The 19,934-nt window shown below is 40.9% G+C and overlaps 3 protein-coding genes across 3 annotated transcripts; 1 reads left to right on the forward strand and 2 right to left on the reverse strand.

Annotated features, from left to right (window-relative positions):
• The first annotated feature begins 178 nt into the window (after positions 1-178).
• selenof (selenoprotein F) lies at positions 179-7,434 on the forward strand. Its single transcript, XM_046408373.1, has 5 exons — positions 179-327; positions 1,577-1,744; positions 5,486-5,549; positions 6,104-6,153; positions 6,414-7,434. Exons 1-5 carry the CDS (start codon positions 280-282, stop codon positions 6,543-6,545), a joined length of 462 nt encoding a protein of 153 aa, XP_046264329.1. The 5' UTR covers positions 179-279; the 3' UTR covers positions 6,546-7,434.
• Positions 7,435-8,270: 836 nt separating this feature from the next.
• Positions 8,271-11,102, reverse strand: cldn18 (claudin 18). The gene is made up of 5 exons (XM_046409391.1): positions 10,829-11,102; positions 9,448-9,612; positions 9,076-9,235; positions 8,850-8,963; positions 8,271-8,630 (listed from the first exon to the last, which is right to left on the reverse strand). The coding sequence occupies exons 1-5, from the start codon at positions 11,046-11,048 to the stop codon at positions 8,534-8,536; spliced, it is 756 nt and encodes a 251-aa protein (XP_046265347.1). The 5' UTR covers positions 11,049-11,102; the 3' UTR covers positions 8,271-8,533.
• A 1,966-nt stretch (positions 11,103-13,068) lies between these two features.
• On the reverse strand, positions 13,069-13,860 carry LOC124069631 (transcription factor Sox-14). Its single transcript, XM_046408928.1, has one exon. It carries the CDS (start codon positions 13,804-13,806, stop codon positions 13,069-13,071), a length of 738 nt encoding a protein of 245 aa, XP_046264884.1. The 5' UTR covers positions 13,807-13,860.
• Positions 13,861-19,934: the final 6,074 nt, after the last annotated feature.

Below are 19,934 nucleotides of genomic sequence, written 5' to 3' on the forward strand. Positions count from 1 at the left end.
CATGATAATGGTAGAGACGAGGAAGAAACAATGAGTCGACCTTTGAATATGCCCAAACTCAAGAAACACAAAATCTAATCAAATAAATCAAAATACCACACAGATTCACTGATATAATAATAATAATAAAAATATTCTACGTGGATGATGTTAAGTTATGGGTGTTTTTGAGAAAATAAATGTTCAGTTTTGAAGGGTGACCGTCAGGCGTGACGGGGCAATCCTTATGTAAAGAACGGGGTCCTCAGAGTAGTTTTCGCTAACAAAGCAAGCTCCAAAATGTCGGGAGAGGTGTATCTCCTGTGGCTTTTCTCCCTTTTACAAACGGTAAGTGTATTATCACTGAGAATTAACAAATGTCGCTGCTTTCAGATGTGCTCTGTAACTGGCATAAACGCTTGGCGATGATGTTAGCTGTCTTAACATTATGTTCAGTTTTGTGAGTCTAAACTCTGCTTTTGCCCGGTGCTTCAAAATGACGTGGCTTATCCAGAAAACCTAGGGTGAAAGCGAAACTTGCTCAGTGGGTGTTTTTTAAGCTAAGTTTACAGATTTTTACGATGTAGAAACCGATCGATGTGTCAAACTGTGTGTTTTAAAAAGGGAATGGCATCTGTAAACCAAGACTTCCGGTATTCTAAATGTACTTATACTCCCTCAAAATCTGTTTCCCGCTCAGTAAAATAACACGTAAACGACTCTAACTTGCCAATTATCATCTTTGCAGCAAATTCTATAATAGACCTTGTTGACAAGGAGATTGTACACAAAACAGGGTGCCAGAATTCTTTCCACGCAGTTAAACTTTTTGATCGGGTAATAAAACTTTAGAGGGCAGTGGTTTCCTGGATCCTGACAGCGAAAACAGATTCAACAGCGTGAATGGAAATAACAGTAATTAAACAATGTATCTAGCATCAGCAGCGGAGTTCTGTTATTCACAAACAATATAAAGTCATGATAAGAGTGTTACATTATTCTTTTGCAGCAAAGAGGATGAACACAGCTCCGATTGAAACATCCTTATTATGTTAATTGCCTAGCCGCTCTTATTAGGGAAAATCTCTCTGTCAAAGACTTGATATCAAAGAAAATGAAGTCTATTTGAAGTATTTCATAATTGCAGTCATCATCAAGTGCAAATAATATTCATTTGTTGATTACACATTACAAATTAATTGGCATGTTGTCCGTAGGTCAGACTTATTTAAATGCCATTTAAGATGTCACAGAGGGCTTTGGCAAACTGACAGATGTGGCAATAGATTTGTTGATTAACTTGTAGTTTATAGATGATGATGTTGAAGTTTTAGCATTACTGTTGTTGATATGTTGGTTTTACAATGCACCAAATTTGTCATTATAATTCATTTAGTTATTCACCGCACTACATTCAAGCCACATGGTTTTTAATGTTAGTTTCAGGATTTTATGGCGCTCTTATAAGTCCATCTTCATCAATTTCAAGCTTTTTAATCCTCACACATCTTCATATGACAAGTAAGCACTTTATTAAAACTAGGCTTCCTATTTTCTCCTGTTGGTGTCTCTCTTATCCCCTCCATCCTCTCTGCAGCTGTCGGCATATGGGGCCGAGCTGTCGTCTGAGACGTGCAGGGAGCTGGGCTTTTCCAGCAACCTGCTGTGCAGCTCCTGTGACCTGCTCGGGGAGTTCAGTCTCACCAAGTTCCAGCCAGACTGCCGACAGTGCTGCCAGCAGGAGGCCCAGATGGAAGCGCGCAAGGTAAAGGGAACAACAGAGCACACGAAACTGGAGAACAGGAAGTAACTGATTGTCTAGGTTCAGTCACAGTGAAGGGCTTGCCAAGACCTTATCAAAGTAGATTCGGTGCTGTTAGAGAAAATGTGACCACAGTCGAGGCTAACTAAAAGTACATGCAGCAAAGTGATAAAATGAATTTACTTTTGTTTTGTGCTGCATGACAGACGCTTGACAGATTTGATGGTGCACAACAGATAATTTGGTAATTGGAGGGTCAGGAGAAGAACTGTTTGCTTTCTGTGGTTATTTACTGAGCTTCAGTGAAAGCAAGCTCCTCAGTGGATAGCGGAAAGCATTCAGAGGACCTCCTTGTCAGAATGCGTTACATTTACTGACAGGATCTCATCTCCCAGCATTTGTAGTGCTGCTAAAAACAACCTAGTTTTAACCTCCCTGTCACTGGGTGTGTTGGCGCTGTTTGCATCTGTGCATCAGATCTGAGCTGCCACACACATACTCTGTCGCTAGCTGTCTGTCTCAATCTCTGTCTCTGATGTTCAGAGTCGAGGCTCTTTAACCCCAGCTTGAAACCCCCCAGTGGGGTCAAAATGTCAAGTTTTGCAGTAGCAGCCTCTCGGTAACCAGCAAGGAGGCATTACTGTAGTGCTCATTGCTCCAATGATTACAGCAAATTCACAAAGAGCCCCTGTTGGGCTCTGACAGATAAACACAGAGTCAAATGATGGTGGAAAAACAATGTAATTTTTCTTTGATTAAGCAAAGCCCCCAGAGCTTGTGTGGTATCCTAGCAACGGCACCTTGGAAGACAGCAGTGCACACCTCATTACACCTCTTGATGATAATTCTTTTCAGACAGACACTTAGAGGAAAGATTACTTCTCTACCTCTTCATGATTTGAGTGAAAATGTCACTTAGAAGAGCAATGGACTGTCTCCAGCTGCACCGTTAGGGTACCAGTGGAAACGACAGTGTCACTAAGCACATTTTCTCCTCAGACAGCAACAATTATCTGCCTTTAAGAATTCTTTCAGTCCTGCAATCGACATCAGTGCCGTATCATTAAACCCACTGAGAAATGGCTTATTGCGCAGCCCAGACGATTAGTAAGATTCACTGAGCATGGAGGGCATTTTGGTAACTCCTTTTCAAATGTGTGCTCCTCGGCAGAGAACCTTGTACACCTCAGCACCTCCGCTCCCCTGGGTGCCACCATACAGTGTGCCACTGTAGAGCAGGAAACCTTCCTGAGAGTCTCTCAGGCCAGTATAGTTTGATGACAAAAAAGATGAGGAGCGTTGCGTGGGTTTTTAAGCCTCAGAAGATGTGTGTGGCGTTTCTTTGTTTTTGTTATTGTCAACAACTCCCATGAAAACGTCAAAACTAGCAAAACTGACCGACTTGCAAGTATGCCCTGCGTAGCCCAAGCCATATCCACCTTATCCCTCTTTCTACCCTGTAGAGCTTCAGCAGCCAAACTGTTGCACTGAGTGACATGTTCTTTCATTATGATTAATGTGAGGAGGACTTTATTTTGATTAAATCCCACCCACACTGTTCTCACCTAAACATAGGCTCCAGCAAACACACTGTTTTCTCCTGTTTTAGGACCATTAACTAAAAGCTGCAATCGATGATCGATGTCTTCTGTAGGGATCAATGGGCTTTGGGCTTAGGACCACAAACAGGCAGGAGAAGTCAAAGTATTGACAAAGTACTGCATTGTCAGTTGTTAGATGTTTTACTGTGACAATCAGAAAATATCCAAATAATGAAATGATAATAAATCTAACTCCAAAAATGTTTGGAGGCTTACTGAATAATTAGGTGGACTTGGAAGAGCTGGGTTTAAATGATCCAGAATATTTCTCATTTAAGGGAAAGAAAATCACTCGGTCTGAAGTCTTTTGGCATTTCACACTTCTTCCTTGTGGTATATGAGTATCACTTATATAATTTAAACAGTAAAGGATAAAACTTTATGATTGTATTTCATCACAACCTTTTTTTTAATTAATCTTTGGCTGTTGGCTTTTTGGCTAAGCTGTTTATTGTCACATTTATAAATATCACCACTGATATTTTAGACTGAAGTGAACAAAGTTTCTCCCTGCCTCTGTTGATCGAGTACTTCAAAGTAAGATTAAAACAATACACGGATGGAGTTAATGCCGTAAAGTAATACTTTTCATGCTTGCTTTAGGTTTTCAGATCACTGATAGATGGCTTTATAGGCTACTCTGGAGCATTTTGTAAAGTTAAAATGTCCTGGTGCTCTGGTTGAAGCAATCTATCATTCTTGTTCTCCTTCTTCTTCTGAAATCTGCCTTCCCATGCACGAAGTTGAACCGGACTTTGCACACAGGTCCAGTCTTCAACTGGCATTGTGGGCTAATTGTCCTGACGGCGGCATTAAAGCAACCATCTGAAGTTAAAAACATAGTAACAAATCAGCCATGCATGTTATTACTTTGAAACTTTTACCGAAGTGTGCATCCAAATGAGCATAAATGTTCAGATGCATCGACTTTGTAGGAATATTCCATCACACTCTTTCTCAAAAACTGTAAAACTAATTAAACTTATGATGCCACCAAATTTGGCTCATTTCATTTTCAGACTGTCCTCCGCAGGGCAGCAAAATGTTTTACAAATTCCCATGAAATAAATCTTCATTCCTCCTTCCTTCCTCATTCTCTCCTCATGTAAACCAAGGCAGTCAGAAATGAATTACAATCATCTTTGAGTTGTTTAAGGGAAGTACATGCATTCTCAGAATTTTGTCTTGCAGCTGGGTTTTGACAGCCTTCTGAAGTTTGTCTTTACATGCAACCCTGGTGATTGTCTAAATCATAGTGTGAAGCCGTCTGTGGTTCCTTATTTGATTTATACCTAACTAGGTTAACTCGTTAACACCCTAACTCGCTTTGGATTTTTATGCCCTGCCTGTTTAAATGTTCTCCTAACACTCCCAGATCAAATGATAAGCTCAAGCTCTGCAGAAGCCTGACAACAACCCATTCACTTGAATCAGCCAGGGGTCCCAGGATGATTATTTCAGGGTTTAATGATAGTTTTGGTCCAATCAGTTCTGCTGATGGACTCACCTGCATGAGTCATTGGTCTTCCTCCTCGTCCTCCTTCTTCCTCCTCAAAATGCCTGGTCCCAACTCACTGCTGCACAGCAGCTAAAATTTGCTTTTTAGTTTCCTGTTCTCAGCAGAGTCGTGACTTGTCTCTGATCTGTGTGGTAAAATGAAAAGCACGGAAATTTAATTTCAGCCGTGCTGAACTGTTTACGGAAAGACAAGGGAGGAGAGGAAGAGGATAGGATCTTAGCCTTGCATGTGTAATTTAATTTGCTGTGTGAACCAGCCAACCAGGTCATTTACCACTCTTACCCTGAAACTGTTCACAGAGCATGGTGTTGAAATACTGCTGTGACACTCCAATTTCCTCTAACTTATTGTGTATTGGTGCTAGAGGTTTGATTACAAGTGAGCCCTGCACAAACCGCCATCCATCAGCCCTGCTCCATATGCACAGGCTCACACTTTAATGACCCCCAGAAGTCGCCTGGACACATTTATGAATCAGTCTGCCTGAATCAAATTACTCCTCCAGGCCAGGTGTCCTACCACCAGCGGGCCACAGCTTAGTCTGTCTCTGTGTGCGGGCATTGATGTGTGGGTAGCTAAAAAACTCCTCATGGACGGCCTAACGTTGTGTTCCTCTGCACACAGCTCTATGCTGGGGCCATCCTCGAAGTGTGTGGATGAAAATTGGGGCGGTTCCCCCAAGTCCAAGGTGAGTTCTCTTCAGGATCATGATTCTACTCTGATATTTATGATCTTGTTATGAAATACAGTAACAGCTCTTTTGTGACACTGAACTTGTGCTTTGTGTGGTTCTGTCTTAATCAGTGGGGATGTGTGTGAAATGTGTCCCTTTTGAAATCGCTTTTTGCAGTAGGTGGTCTGGAAAAAGCCGAGGGCCAATTTTTCAGACGAGCTTTTGAAGTTTTTTTTTATTTTGTCCTACCCTGTGTGTGTTGGGAGTAGACCTCCCATCTCTGCTCAGAGTAACATTTGGTTAATGCAGTGTCAGGTTACGTTTGTGGAGATGCAGCTCGCCTCAGTATGGGGGTAGACGTCTAGAGCTCCATCATTGCCATTTGGCTGTCGTTTGTTTACTTCAGCTGTAGCCATCCTGTCTTTTCACCTGTCTCCACCTTTAGTTAACGCTGCATTCTCAGGAGGTTTTGCAGTTGTCACTAATTTCAGCCCTTTGTACTAAAATAGAAAGGCTAACTGACTGATTCATTGCCCGACAATTGTCTTACCGGTGTTCTATCTCCTCAGCTTTTGTCAGGAGCGAAAAGCCGAAGATGTTCAAGGGTCTTCAGATCAAGGTAGGAGTGATGAATTCTACTGACGATGTAGCAGCTTGATGACTGCTGTAATCTCACAATTAGTCACATTAAACCACTTAAGCTTCATTTGGGGAAAAAAAAAGTGAGATTTCAAAGATAAATCAGATTAAGCCGATCAGATGGCTCACAAACATTTCTCTCAATGTTTTTGCATGTGTTGCTGAGGGCAAACCTGTCTTATTAACACCCCTCCTCTTTTTCTCTTTTTCCCTCTCACCCCCCCCCCTCCTACATGGTAGTACGTGAGAGGCTCAGATCCTGTGCTAAAGCTTTTGGACGATAACGGGAACATCGCTGAAGAACTCAGCATCCTCAAGTGGAACACAGATAGCGTGGAGGAGTTTCTAAGTGAGAAATTAGACAGGATATAAACAGGAGAGTTTGACTTTATTTTTTGTTTTTAGACTTTAGTTGAAGGGTTTGTTCATCCACGTTACAATAACTCCAGTCATATCTAGCCGTGCAGATATGTTCCGTTTTATATGTGCCAAGCTTGAGAGATGTCTATTCACCACCATTAATGCAGTTTTGTTTTGTGTATTTATGTCCATGGTACAAATCGCAAGAGACAGATCTTCTAAAATTTGAGCATATTAAACCAAAACTGTCTGCATGGTAGAGACAACTTTTTTGTTATTTGGGTGAACTTACCCTTTTAGTTATTTTACACATTTGTACCCAACTCTGCCTTGATAGATGGTTGTTAAATCACTGCTCTATATGTGACAGTTTTTGTATCTGAAAATTATGGATTTCTTGTCTGAATTTTACCAAATAACTCATGTGAGCCTGTGGGGGACAAAAAGACACAATCGTCAAGCTCAGAGCATATCCGAAATGATGACCAACATTACAGATAAATCATGGCTCATTGTGGGTCCATTAGAAAAACAATTCACCTCATGAACTGTTGTGTTGTTGTGTACCAAGTGGGAGTTTCTGCTCCCCTTTCAGGCTGTCTGATATTCTTGTATAATTTTTTTTTTTTTTTTTTTTTTTTTTATAATGCTGGATCTAGTGACTGATGGGATTTGTAGTAAGAATGAATCCTTGTTGCTCTCCAAATGCAGATGTCTTTGCTGAAGTCCACATTAGTGAAGACCTTACAGTAAACCAGCAATGGGATGTGAGGTCTGATGTGTATTTGTGTTTTTCAGCACCTTATGCTTTGAGGAGGAACATGATTTATTTTGGATGCTTGTTTTTGAGTGAGTGAGGTGACTGTTTAAATATGCAACAATAAACAAAATCTCTGATGGCTTTTTTGTATTTTTATTGGGGTGGTCAAACAGAAAATAAAAGTGTATGATGACACAATTGTACAGATGCCTGCTTAAAATAAAGAGAAGAATCTACTGACATCTAGTGGTTTGAAACAACACTGCAGCTCAGTGCTGTGACAGACAAAGGGAGCTTCAAATTACAATATGTGTTGCCAAAACCAGCCTTAAAATACTTTCCCAGAACTTACATATTAAACTAATATCTGTATTTGTGAGTAAAAACAATAACCCTTTTTACCCTGTTTTCTTAATCTTAGGATTAAAGATCTGAATTGATCCTAACACTTTTTTAAGATTTCCTTCAATGCCATACTCTCTGGAGTCTCTGGAGAATAAGTTGCCTGTGTAATTTCTTATCAAGTATTCTCTGAAAGGGAAGAGGAAAGCAAACCCATCTGATGGGCTTTTTCGCAGCTTGAAACTGTAGAGATTACAGAAATACTGTGTATATTGTATCACTTTAAGAGTTGCAGTGACCTGGATTTAGCATTTCTAGCTAGATAAACGTACTAGATACACACTGAAGCTTCTTTCCAGAGTGCTGTTGTCAAAAAACAGCGAATCGTGAATGCAAAGCTGGCTACAGGTACCCTAACTACCAACTGCACTGATATGTAAGTGTATAGATATATCATATATAAAATCAAACATAAACATGGGTTTCGCATGTCAATAAACAGGTCTGTGTGTGTTCTCATTTACCATTTATGCAATTCAAAGAACCATTTGGTACACATTTCACAAATCAATGTTTTATTAGCACAAAAATAAGAAGATTTTATTAAAATCGAAATAAAAAAAAACAAAAACAAAAAAACCTTCAATTACATACAGCATCTGAGCATTTATAAATATGTAGTTACCACTGAGATGTGCATACTGATCATTTTTCCACAACTCCTTAGTACACTTGTTGGTCTGCTGTTAGGATGTGATAGTACTGACTCCCATGATCAGATAGTAAAAACATAGTATTGAATGCATAAAGGGAAAAAAAAAAACATCTCACAAATCACACTGTATGCAAAAAGCTAAAAGCATGTCTTAGTGCACACGAACTGTCAGTGCTGAGGCTGTTACACATAGTTCTGGTCTTTCTTGCCGCCCTCCGAATGATGTTCACCTGGGTCGCTTCTGGTGCGGGACTGGGGTTTGTAAACAACCCCTGGGTAACTGAAAAACAAGAGCCAGCAAAGTGGAGTACAGATGATGGTGGTGTGATGTGATGGAAAGCGCCCGAAAAAGTCAAAAGAGCATCAAAATTCTGCCCAAACAAATACGCAAAGACCCCCAATTCGAGCACGAAATGTGTGCCTTCAGTCATTCAGGCTTTAAGATGTTCAGATCATCTCTTGTTGTTTGCTTTCACTATAAATCTATGAGAGGACTCACCGTTGTTTTTCATCTTTCACTATCTCCCTGAAAGCCAGTGACTTCAGGATGCCACCAACAACCAGGATGCCCCCTCCGATCCAAGCCACAAACAGCGCAGGGCCAAATGTGTATCTGTAAAGGCAAGGGAGCCCAGTTCAGCTAAATCAGATGTAAAGTGGGTCCAACATGTGAATAATGTGAAGAATATCAAAGTACAAGCAGAATAATCAATGTTTTATCTTACGTTGGCAATCCACCCATTCCTCCACCCACTCCTCCACCCATCCCCATCTCTCCCTCCATGTTTCCTCCATATCCTCCCCCATAGTTGGTGTAGGTGGACATCCTGAAACTGGACACGATCTGGTTGGCGTAGATAGAAGCTCCTGCAATGCCACACACGCCTGAGAGAAAGGTATGGAGAGACAAGAACGCTGTGGTTTATTCATTTCATAGAGAAAGTGTTAATATGTGTGAAGAATCAGAGAGGTTAAAGCGCGGAAATGATGAGTCGATGGATAAACGATTGACACTGAGGATAGCTGTGCTGGGTTTCTCTGTGTTCCACCAGCTCACAAATAAAACTCCTGTTCAATTTTCTCCTATTATTTGTTACCAGCAATGCTGAACATGATGCCGGCGGTGAGGCTCATCTTGGCCTTGGTGGAGTCTTCCATGCTGGTCATCGTGAGGCAGGTCAGAGAGAAAACTGATATCACTGCCCCGAGCACACTCAGCACCACACCCACTATCATCAGGGCTCGCACAGCCTGGAAGGCACCTAGTGGACAGAAAACACTCGCTCTGAAACATTTCATGGTGAGTATTCTAAAATTATTGATTAGCTCATTGTGTCTAATCAGCCATAAAAATCTGAATTACAGCTGATAAATTGTGCGTCTCAGTATTTGGCACTTGGGCCTCCTGTTAAATCCTGTTAATCTTCTAATGAAGGAAGATGTGTTTAATGCTGTTGTGTGACCTGTGCTCTCCTGCAGTAGGTGTGCTGTAGGAACCTGCCCTTTGCCTTTTGTTTGTTCTGTTTCTGATAACTGTGTTGACTAAGTCTCGGCCTGGCTGTCCATTATAGTGACCAGAATGCACTGGAGCTAATGCAAATACTGATAGGAGAGAGCTCGACAGCAGAACAACAGTCTGTATGAGGACGACTGAAAATAAGAGTAAAAGTAATTTTAAAACTAATAATAATAATTGTTTACACTAAGTAGCTATACTAAGGAGGAACTCATTGCTTTGCATGCAAATAGTTTTATTCCTTTCAACACCTTAATGAGAAAAAGTCCTCACAGATCCATTAAAAGTGTTTAAACTACCTTTATTAACTTGATCCATTCCTAAATTACCTCCAGAAAGTTCCTTACATCGCTTTTAAAATTGACATAACTGTGCCGATGATGTGATGGATATACATGTTCCAGAGTGTCATCAAAGCTATTTGATGCTTTAAAACTCAATCACAGTTTTTGTAAGTATTTTTACACTCAATTTTTTGAATTAAAATACTCCTATTGGGTTTCAAGAAGTAAAACCATCATGCACTGGCTGCTCATCATCATCCTTTCTATTTTTACATGATATCTTAACAAATATGTGAAAGAGATCCAGAGAGGGAAGAGGTAACTTTCAATGCTGCACACGTGGCATCATGAACCTGATGCAACCGAATGAGACGCCCTTCGCACACCTTAAAAACATCCTTGCCTTCATTTGAGAAGAACTAGTAGTGAGAGAACTACCTTGGACAGTTTAGGTCCAACTTCCTTTATCTTTGCTACTCGCAGAATTATTGCTCCTGTTGAGAATGCTTTAATTTCCTCGTAAGATAAACTCATGAGACTGCATCCGTGACAGTGATGGTGGCTGCTTCTGGATACAGTTTGAATATTCAAACAGCAAAGATCTAAAAACTAATGTGGATGTAAACAGTCAGTCACAGGAGAAGCTGCACATTAAAACAGAAGAGAGTTTCGTCCTACCTGAGAAGCCCAGGAGGCCATAGAGTGGGCGACACTCTGTGAGTCCCGCAGAAGTGGTCTCACAGTCCTGCCATAGACCCTTGAAGGTATAAATAGATGTCACCACCTCCCCCTGCCTGTCCTTCACGCTCCATGTGTTCATAGCAGTGGCTGCTATGAGGGCCGCAGCACCGATCAAACCCAAAACGAATCCGCCGTTCTGCAGAACTGAAGGAGCCATTGTTGTTTTCTCCTCCGGAAGTTATAAAATGTATCTGGAAGACACGGTGTGTGTGTGCAGGATATTTTGTACCCAGTTTAAATAAAGAGCCTAATGGTTGGAGTGTAGCTGCATATGTAAATGAGTCTGAGTAGAGGCGAGCAGGTAGGTGGTGAGCGGTCAGGAAACTGCGCTTTGTAGTGAAGGTGGCGTTGGGTGGAGACAGTTGGGTTTCACCCAGTGGGTGCATGGGTTGGGCTATCTCATGTTGAGAGGTGTGGACACAGTGGTGATACAGGTGTACCTGGCACCTATGAGGAATAACTGTCCATATGTAAATACAGGAAACTGAATCACCGACTCCAAGGGGCTTTTGATAATACATCATCAGCAGGTAAATTACTGAGTAAATGATACAGTATTTTGTCATATTAACAGTCTCACAAACTAAACAATGATGCAGCACTGCAGGCAGACAAACATGTACATACATAGAAATGGGGCAGAAATGAATGTGTCACTCAGTCAGATCTACTGTAATGGACTAACAGACAGAAAATGTGCTACACAGAAGAAAAAAGCGCATTTGACAAGTGGAGATACTGAATTATAGGATGATCCTGGACAAAAAAGTTCATATCAGGCCTCAAGAGTTCCTTTAAAATGAGGTATGATAAGCCAAACCAGCCAAACCCCGGGCCTCCAGGACTTAAGAGGGTGACAATGTAATTGCAGTGGCCACAAATTAAGTCCATCAAAGAACATATTTTACATTTCTACTATCTGATAAAGGCAAAAATGGCCTGGACCCAGATATTCCGATGTAGCATTGGTGAGCAGATCTTTCCTGTTGAAAGTCTGTAAATGTCATACACTGAGAGGTTTCGGTGAGCAGACTCATTACTTCCAACTAATTTTGAAACAAACAATACCTAATACGATTCCCATGATTCAACTTTTCACCTTATCACTTTGTCAACAACTGGGAGGAGAACAGTTTCTATTCTTCCCTTATCGTGAACCTGGCTCGCTCTCACTCTCAAACACACAGTCGGAGAAACAAACTCATACAGTAGTCGCCAAACATGATGGAACTAGAAAATTTAATTTGGTTTGTCAGTTCAGTGGACTTCTGTTTTTTTGCGTTACATCGATATCTGCTTTGCTTTTGTCTTCGCTGTGTACCTTATCAGGAGATTAAATGTCAGCTTGTTTAATTAAGAACAAACTTCCCCCAGTTGTTATAACTGTTTGCTATTAAACCTTTTAGAAATAACACATTATAACACATAATCAGTAGATATTTAAAAAAAAAACACAAGAAAGATTTAGCGATGTGGATCATCCCAAACACAAACAACAATAATAAAGAAATGATTCAACTTCACACAAACATTGTTCACACAGCAGTAAATGAGTTTTTATCCCAGACTGATGTGGCTGCTTATATTAAAGACATTCTTTGTACAAAAGAGCAAACTCTGAATAAAGAAAAAAAACATTTATTATTTCCTTTTCCACATAAAAAACAAGCCTACATACTGAGACACTGGGGGCCAAACTGGTGACACTGTCCAAATGTATGAATGTATGAATCAAAAGTGGAAATGCTTTTTGTTTGTTTGTTTGTTTGTTTTTGGTAAATTCACTCTTGCAGGCTTCCTCTGCCTTCCACACTGTTAGCCTGACTGACAGTAATGTGGGCACAGAAGTCAGCTGACCTTTTGACTGAGATCACTTATAAGGAAAAGTTTTGCGTTGCCCTCATTTAATTTATTCATTTATTTATTTGATTTCATGTCTATGTGAAAACAGTAGCAAAATAGCAACGGCACATTACGCCCCAAATCTTTCCTCTGCACTCGCACAGAGCAGAGGGTGAAGTCGGGGCTTGTGCGTTTTGGTTCTCAGTAGGCTGGGAAACACGAGTTCGTAATATTCAGTTTTGCTGTGATATGTGAATGGAAACATGTACAGTAGTCCAGTTCTTTTTCTTTTGTGATTTTGAAATATTGAGGTCCAGTGCGCAAACTCGGGTCTGTCACACGCTGGAGCCGGGCGCAGTGTACGAGTCCATGCCGCTCTTGGTCATCCCTCCAGGGAAGACAATATAGGCTACCTGAGGCTGTAAACTGGCAGCAGACCAGGCGCCGCAGTTACACGGCATCACGTATCCCGGGCTGGAGGGCGACGGGTGGGTGTGGGTGTGCTGCCCGGGGCAAGCCAGACCCCCGACCCCTCCAGTCTGGTATCCAAACGTGTGCGCGCCAAATGGCAGAGCGCCTGCGGCCAGAGTGTGCGGTATCTCCGCCATCCGCTGGACAGCTCCGGTGCTGAACTGCGCCACCGGCTCCAGCAGCGAGAAGGACGAGGAAGAAGAGGAGGAGGAGGAGGCGGGAGCGAGGAGAGCTCTGGCTTTATCCCCGGGGACAAGAAAGGAGTCCATGGAAAATCCCTTCAAATGCTCCGCTGCGTCCCCGAGTAAAGACGGCAGCGGGAAAACTAAACGTTCCCTCTTCAGGAGACTCTTGGGTTTGCGCCTGGGTCTGTACTTGTAGTCCGGGTGCTCCTTCATGTGCTGAGCCCGCAGTCTCTTTGCCTCGTCGATGTACGGACGTTTTTCGGAGTCGGAGAGCAGCTTCCACTCCGCGCCGAGCCTCTTGCTGATTTCCGAGTTATGCATCTTTGGGTTTTCCAGGGCCATTTTTCTCCTCTGGCCTCTGGACCACACCATGAAAGCATTCATGGGTCTTTTGATGTGATCTAAAGGTTTTGCCATTTCAGAAAGTGACACATAAATCAAAAACACACACCGGTCCTAATTTAAATTAAGTCAACCTCTCCAAGAAGCGCATGCTCCCGTCGTGCGTAAAAGAAAAAGTGGTGAAAAAGTACCAAGAATTCAGTTCAGAAATATTTTCTCTGTCTCTTCCTTAAGAAAATACTAGAAACTGTAATTCCAAATTGACTGAAGCATTTGTACAAAGTGGAACGGAAAAGTACATAAAGCTCAAAGCCTGGGCGCATGAATGGGAGTCACAGAGGACCAAGTTGGAAGCTTGTTATGGATGATGCTTGGCATGTCAACCACTCATCACTACACCACTGTCATGGCGGGCCAAGCCAATGGGAATGAGAGAGAACACTAATCCCTTCGCAAAAAGTGACTGTACAACATTTCTGAGGGACTCCCTCCTCCTCCTCCTCCTCCTCCTCCTACCTCTCCAACAGTTTAGACTAATGTCTACGGAGACAAGTGCAGGCAGGCGAGCAACCAGCTGAAGGAAGCCATCTGCTGTGCAACACAAGCAGAAAAGAGTTTTTGCAAGGACTGTGGAAGTAAAATATGGAAATTATTTTGCACTGCGTCTCCACCATAATGACCTATATGGCTAATTTACTCAATAATGAGTCAGAAGGTCTCAGAAGATGTTGCCATTTGCTTCCAGTCATGTGAAACCATCTCATTAAACCAAGGCTGAAGCCAGAATTTTAGAAATGTTGAAGCCAGCCAGTGACCCCATAATCCCTCATACCCCCAAAAAGACAATTTCTAAATTTTGTTACTCATATTTTCCATGGTTGACTATTGATTATATTTGTGTGAGTTTTATTTCAATGGACAGATTCTTTCAAGGAAAATGCTCTGAATAACAATAACACTGATGTAAGCAAAAATCTCACAATTGGTAGCATTTTGTTTTTCCTCAATATGAAAACCTAAATGTTGTTTTCTCTCTCAGTCACAAAGAATAAAAATCTGCAGGAGAAATACTCAATCTTGGTTACAAAAAATGTAGTGGAATCAAAAACTGTCTCCTCAAAATTGCTAGAACCACCCTCCAAAGACATCACCCCAAAGATAAATAAACAAACAAACAAACAAACAGAAAAGGTCATTGGTCAGTGGGTGGAGACTGTACTCCAAACTTACTTCCATCTTTGTTACAAAATCACTCCCAATTTGTACTTTAACTTTTCAGAATTTGTCATCAGAACTGACACAATCACTCATTTAAATTCTTTCCCATGATGCCATGCAGGTTTCTTATACATCAATATGAGTACAAAGGCTCATCTCTCCCTCCTCCATACACTACAAAATCAATATTAATCACAGTTGTAATTCACTGGCCCCGGGTGACTCCATTGGTTGTCACAGTTTTCATAATTACTATACCTTATCTTATCAAATATTTGCTTTTGCCATTTTGTCTGTTATTGAAATGACATTGACGGAGAAATGTCTGAGCAATGACTTAACTGTAAATTATGGACTACATACTGTACGTGTACTCTGCTACTCAGAAGAAGATGCAGGCACTTAACTACGGGGGATTACTGTATGTACTCTGTATGTACCGGGTGTCTAAAGGGAAGCTGCCAGGCTGCCACAAAGGAACACAAAATGGCTCCTGCAAAAAGGGATTACTGCCATGACAGAAGCGTGATGTGTTTCTACGTAGACAGACCTGTGGCGGTTAGTTGGAGCTCCGGGTTTAGGTTTTGGTAGCGGAGATAAACTTAGATATCAGGGGACAGGCGAGGAGGAGGCCTTTATTTCATTTACCACCCACAATCAAAGGCACTGCGGGCCTCTTCGAAAGCAAAATAAATGGACATAAAAGATCCAGTGGTGCACAAGACATCAGGGGTGGAGATGATAAGACGTTTTCAGAGAGTGTTTTTCTCTGGGTTTCCTTGGAGCAGATGGGCCTGAGGGATAAAGTGATTGGCAGCAGGGGTCAGACAGTTGATCTGTCTCCTCATGGCTGTGCTGTTATCAACTGTGCTGTAGGTTCAGGCCTCACACACGGGAGGCAACCACCACCACACAGAGACAATGATTACTTCCACAGTGGAGCCATGTTTTAGAGAGTCTTCATTGGTGAGAAGAAATACAGTGTGAGAACAACCACATGAGAGTATGTGAAGGGCAGTGTATGGAGACATCCGTTTTTTGATAACTGTTTCTATCGTTTGTCAAGATTTATTTTTTTTATTCTTTCAGCTGTTTTAGTTCAGAGAGTACATGTTTTTGTGTACCCAGTCAGTGTTTGGTGTGACTTCTAAGAAAGGGCAGCATTTCAACTCTGGAGAAATGTGTGTGGGGGGGTGATGGGTAATAAGAAAAACTGCCAGCAGCACAAAATGGCTGTCGTAATCCGGTTATCCCCTGGGCTCTAAAGATACTGGTCCTCTCTTTAGGAGTCTATCTTTTCTTCTTATGTCAAAACTGTCCTCCATGCACTCAGGTGGATTAAGGAGTCACACTGTAGAAAGAAAGTGACAGGTACAGAAAGACCCAGGGGTGAAAAGGAAATGAAAGGCGACACGGAGAGGTGGGCTGAGACACACGGGCCGAGGGAGTGTGTCTGACAAGAAAAGAATCTATCAAGTCAACTCCATGCTGGAGGGAAAAAAAAGCTTACGTTTCCTACCAATTTACTGCATTGATAGACTGGATAATTTATTGGCAGTGTTGATTAAGTCTCTTGTGAGACGGCTTTTCTTTCCCTGAACGGCTGAAGTGCTGGACAACTATATTGTTCACTGACACACTGATACTGCTGCTTTATCTGATTCAGGTTATGTTGGGTTTAATGGCAACATTACAGCCTGGTAGATTACATGCTGGATTATATATATAGATTATATGTTTTATTCTTGAAAAGGACTGGGACAAAAGGTTGTTGTAAGAAGAGGCAAGGAGAGGCAGCTGCAGCAGATGCCTGCATGGCCTCCAGCTGAACTGTTTAGTTTGATAATTACAATTCATTATGAGTTTTTCATCCAAAAGACAAACCTTACCGTAATTAAGGATTTGCTTCTTCTCTTTGTTTCATGTGACAGTAAACTGGACATCTTTGATATTTTTACCAATAATAATAATAAAAAAAAAAGTAAATCTAAACTCAAAAAGCAATATGAATGTTCAGGGTATTGAGTCATTCATCCTCCATTTTCTGACCTTTTCATGGACCAAACAATTAATCTATTAATTGAAACTTTAATCAACACATTAATTGACATAAGAATTAAATATTGCAGTTGTATAATCTTACACCATATTAAATCTTTAAAAATTTCTTACATGTCGTACTTGGATTTTTAAAAGTCAGATGAGGAGAAACCAAATGAAATAAATTAAAAGAACTGTAAGCAGGCCCATTGCTTACCTTATAAAGCCCGCAGTAAAACAGAGAGCAGAGGAGTGATGAAAATTAATGAATTATTGACACACAAATTGTGTGTTTCCAGACTCTCCTAATCGACAGATAAGATCCTGCGACAGACTTGATGAGATGAAGGCCGAGGTCTTTATGTGGACAAGGGGCCACGGTTGATGTGTAAATCCAATCTGGTTCGCCAGATCAGTTTGTCGCGCTTTGCTGGACATCAAGGTAAACAACCCTGATAGTAGAATATTCTCAGTATGAATGCACATTTTTATTTCTACACTGAGTAAACACAGGAATTCTGATGCTGAACTGGAGAATGACTTTCCATCTGATTAAGTGGAAAGTTCAGATGCACTTGGACTTCAAATTTTGTCATTTCAGCTCGAAATACTGAAAACTACATTCAAGTCTAACAAGAGTTTCTGACACTGCTGAGCAGCCCATTAGGAAACATTTCAGGGGGAAAATCCCCTAGATTTTCACTGCTCTGGGGGGGGGATTTCACTAAATCTTGTGCTTATTCTCATGATGCTTAGGAAAAGTAAAGCGGTTTTAATAGCTTTCCCCCTGACACATTGATGGTGGAATATGCTTTGGCTCTGTGGAAGATAGCTTCAATCCCCAGAGGTTGAGAGAGAGAAAGAGATCTGCTCGCCTCTGCCTGCAAGTACACTTTCACAAGGCCCCATCTAAACTAAAAAATTAATACACTTCCTCCAACATCTGAGGATAAACCTGAGGGTCACATTACTGTGGCAGCCCATATCAGCCAGCTTGTAATACAACCGAGTCAGCAGTCAATGAGATACATTTGCAACCAGGCATTTGTCAGCGACTCTGTGCCACAGAGGCAGGAGATTTAAAATGTCCTGCAGTAAATTAAGTGCTGCTCGAAAAGTGAAAGGTGTCGGCTAAGCAGGCAGCTGCTTACTTTAAATGACAGCCTGGTTAAGAGGCTGATGATGATGATGTGGTGATGGAGGGAGGAGGAAACTGAAACCAGTGGTGAGAAGGTTCTTTCTGATCATGGCTCCAATGCATTTTACACATAGGAAACTATATTTTATCTTTGAATTCACGAGTCTGACATTTGAATTCATCATGATCTATATGCATGATCACAAACGTTCTACACTGAAAAAGAATCTGGGACATTTCTGAGGGACAAGTAAACCAACTGAAGCTCAGAAGAAAATGCAAGAGCTTAACCATAAGTATTTACTTGGATGAATTATCAGGTTAAAAAAACTCTGCCAATAATTAGGAAGCAGAGCAGCTTTTGATCTGATCGGGAGCAGAAGTGCTTTGCTGTGATTTGGTGAGACACTGAGAGAAATCCGATAGCAGCTTCAAGTAAAAAGAGGATAACTTAAGATTAGAGCAATTAGCCCGAGGAATCATTTTGTTTGTATACTCTCTTCTTGATTTGGCTTTTAAACTGTGTTACTACTTAATAAACGGTTATTGGATTTTTAATCAATCATGCCTGGCTTGCAGTTAAAGATTTCAGTAGGTCATTAATGAATGATTTAGCCCATATCCTCTGAAGTAAGTTTTAATTGAACATGGGCTAACAACCTGAAAAATTCATGTGTTTTTATGTTTGCCTTATAATATATCATTAACAATCTACAATGCATTCTAAACCTTCAATTAAATATTAATAAAGTACTTAGTCATAACTCATTTCATAAGGTAGTTTACTTCGCTATCATTTCTTTTTGGTTCATGCCTAAAAGGCCATAGCAGTTTTTTTCATATTATTAGGATATTTACAAAAATTGATTTATTTTCCAATTTATTTTTCACATTGATTGTCATTGCACAGCTGTACAACAAAATCAAACGAAACTCCTGGTGGTAATAAGGTACAGATAAAGGAGATAAAAGACATGATAAAAACAACACACAACAAACAACTCAACATAAATAAGCAACAAGAATGGAATAAATGGTAGCAAGAATAAAAATGTAGAAAATGAAATGTATTGCACAGTCCCAGTATTGATTAAGAGTTGAGTTCTTTTATGGTCCTCAGATAAAAACTGTTCATGAATAGAACAGAATAGAAAGGATATTCGTTCATAGCAGATCAGAAACACTTTACCATGTTAACGATGTGGGGGCAGGCACTTAAAATATATGAAAACTCACACATTTCATAGTATGAATCTGCACTACAAATGGCAGAGTGTGGCACCACTAAGAGGCTTATGAAAATAATGGAAATAGTGTAGCTCCTGCGGTGATGATATACTTGCTGTAACTAAAATGGAAATAGACTGGTATTTACCGAGATATCTCCTGGACTCGTGTTTAGCAGAGCAGTGGCTGTCCTGAGCCAGCCTAGAGGGAGGGGAGCAGAGATGCTGTCACAACAGCAAGCTCAGATAAGCCCCAACTGGGGGAAGACAGAGAGGCATTAAAGTGAGCATATTTTTAAGTTGTCTGATGCTCCTCCTGCGCCACTGAAGCAATATTGTGCACAGAGTAAGTACAGGCCGGTGATTTGAACCCGGAATATATGACTGTGTTCAGTTTATAGCTCTTGGAAATCAGAGGTTTGCTGTTACATAGTAGTTTAGAGTGAGTAACTGATAGAGGCCTCAGACTACAGACTCTAGGTGAAACTATGCTTAACTGATATATCTATATCTATATCTGTATGTATGTTTATCTATAGATATATACAGATATAGATATAGATGCAGATATATATGTACAG

The sequence above is a fragment of the Scatophagus argus genome, chromosome 13, assembly GCF_020382885.2.
Source record: "Scatophagus argus isolate fScaArg1 chromosome 13, fScaArg1.pri, whole genome shotgun sequence".
NCBI lineage: Eukaryota > Metazoa > Chordata > Actinopteri > Scatophagidae > Scatophagus > Scatophagus argus.

Coding starts and splice junctions, on each gene's coding strand:
- cldn18 (XM_046409391.1), bottom strand. CDS start 11,048: ATGGCTCCTTCAGTTCTGCAGAACGGCGGATTCGTTTTGGGTTTGATC. Junction 9,613..10,828: donor TGGCCTCCTGGGCTTCTCAG/GTAGGACGAAAC, acceptor TCTGTCCACTAG/GTGCCTTCCAGGCTGTGCGA. Junction 9,236..9,447: donor CATCATGTTCAGCATTGCTG/GTAACAAATAAT, acceptor CCTTTCTCTCAG/GCGTGTGTGGCATTGCAGGA.
- LOC124069631 (XM_046408928.1), bottom strand. CDS start 13,806: ATGGCAAAACCTTTAGATCACATCAAAAGACCCATGAATGCTTTCATG.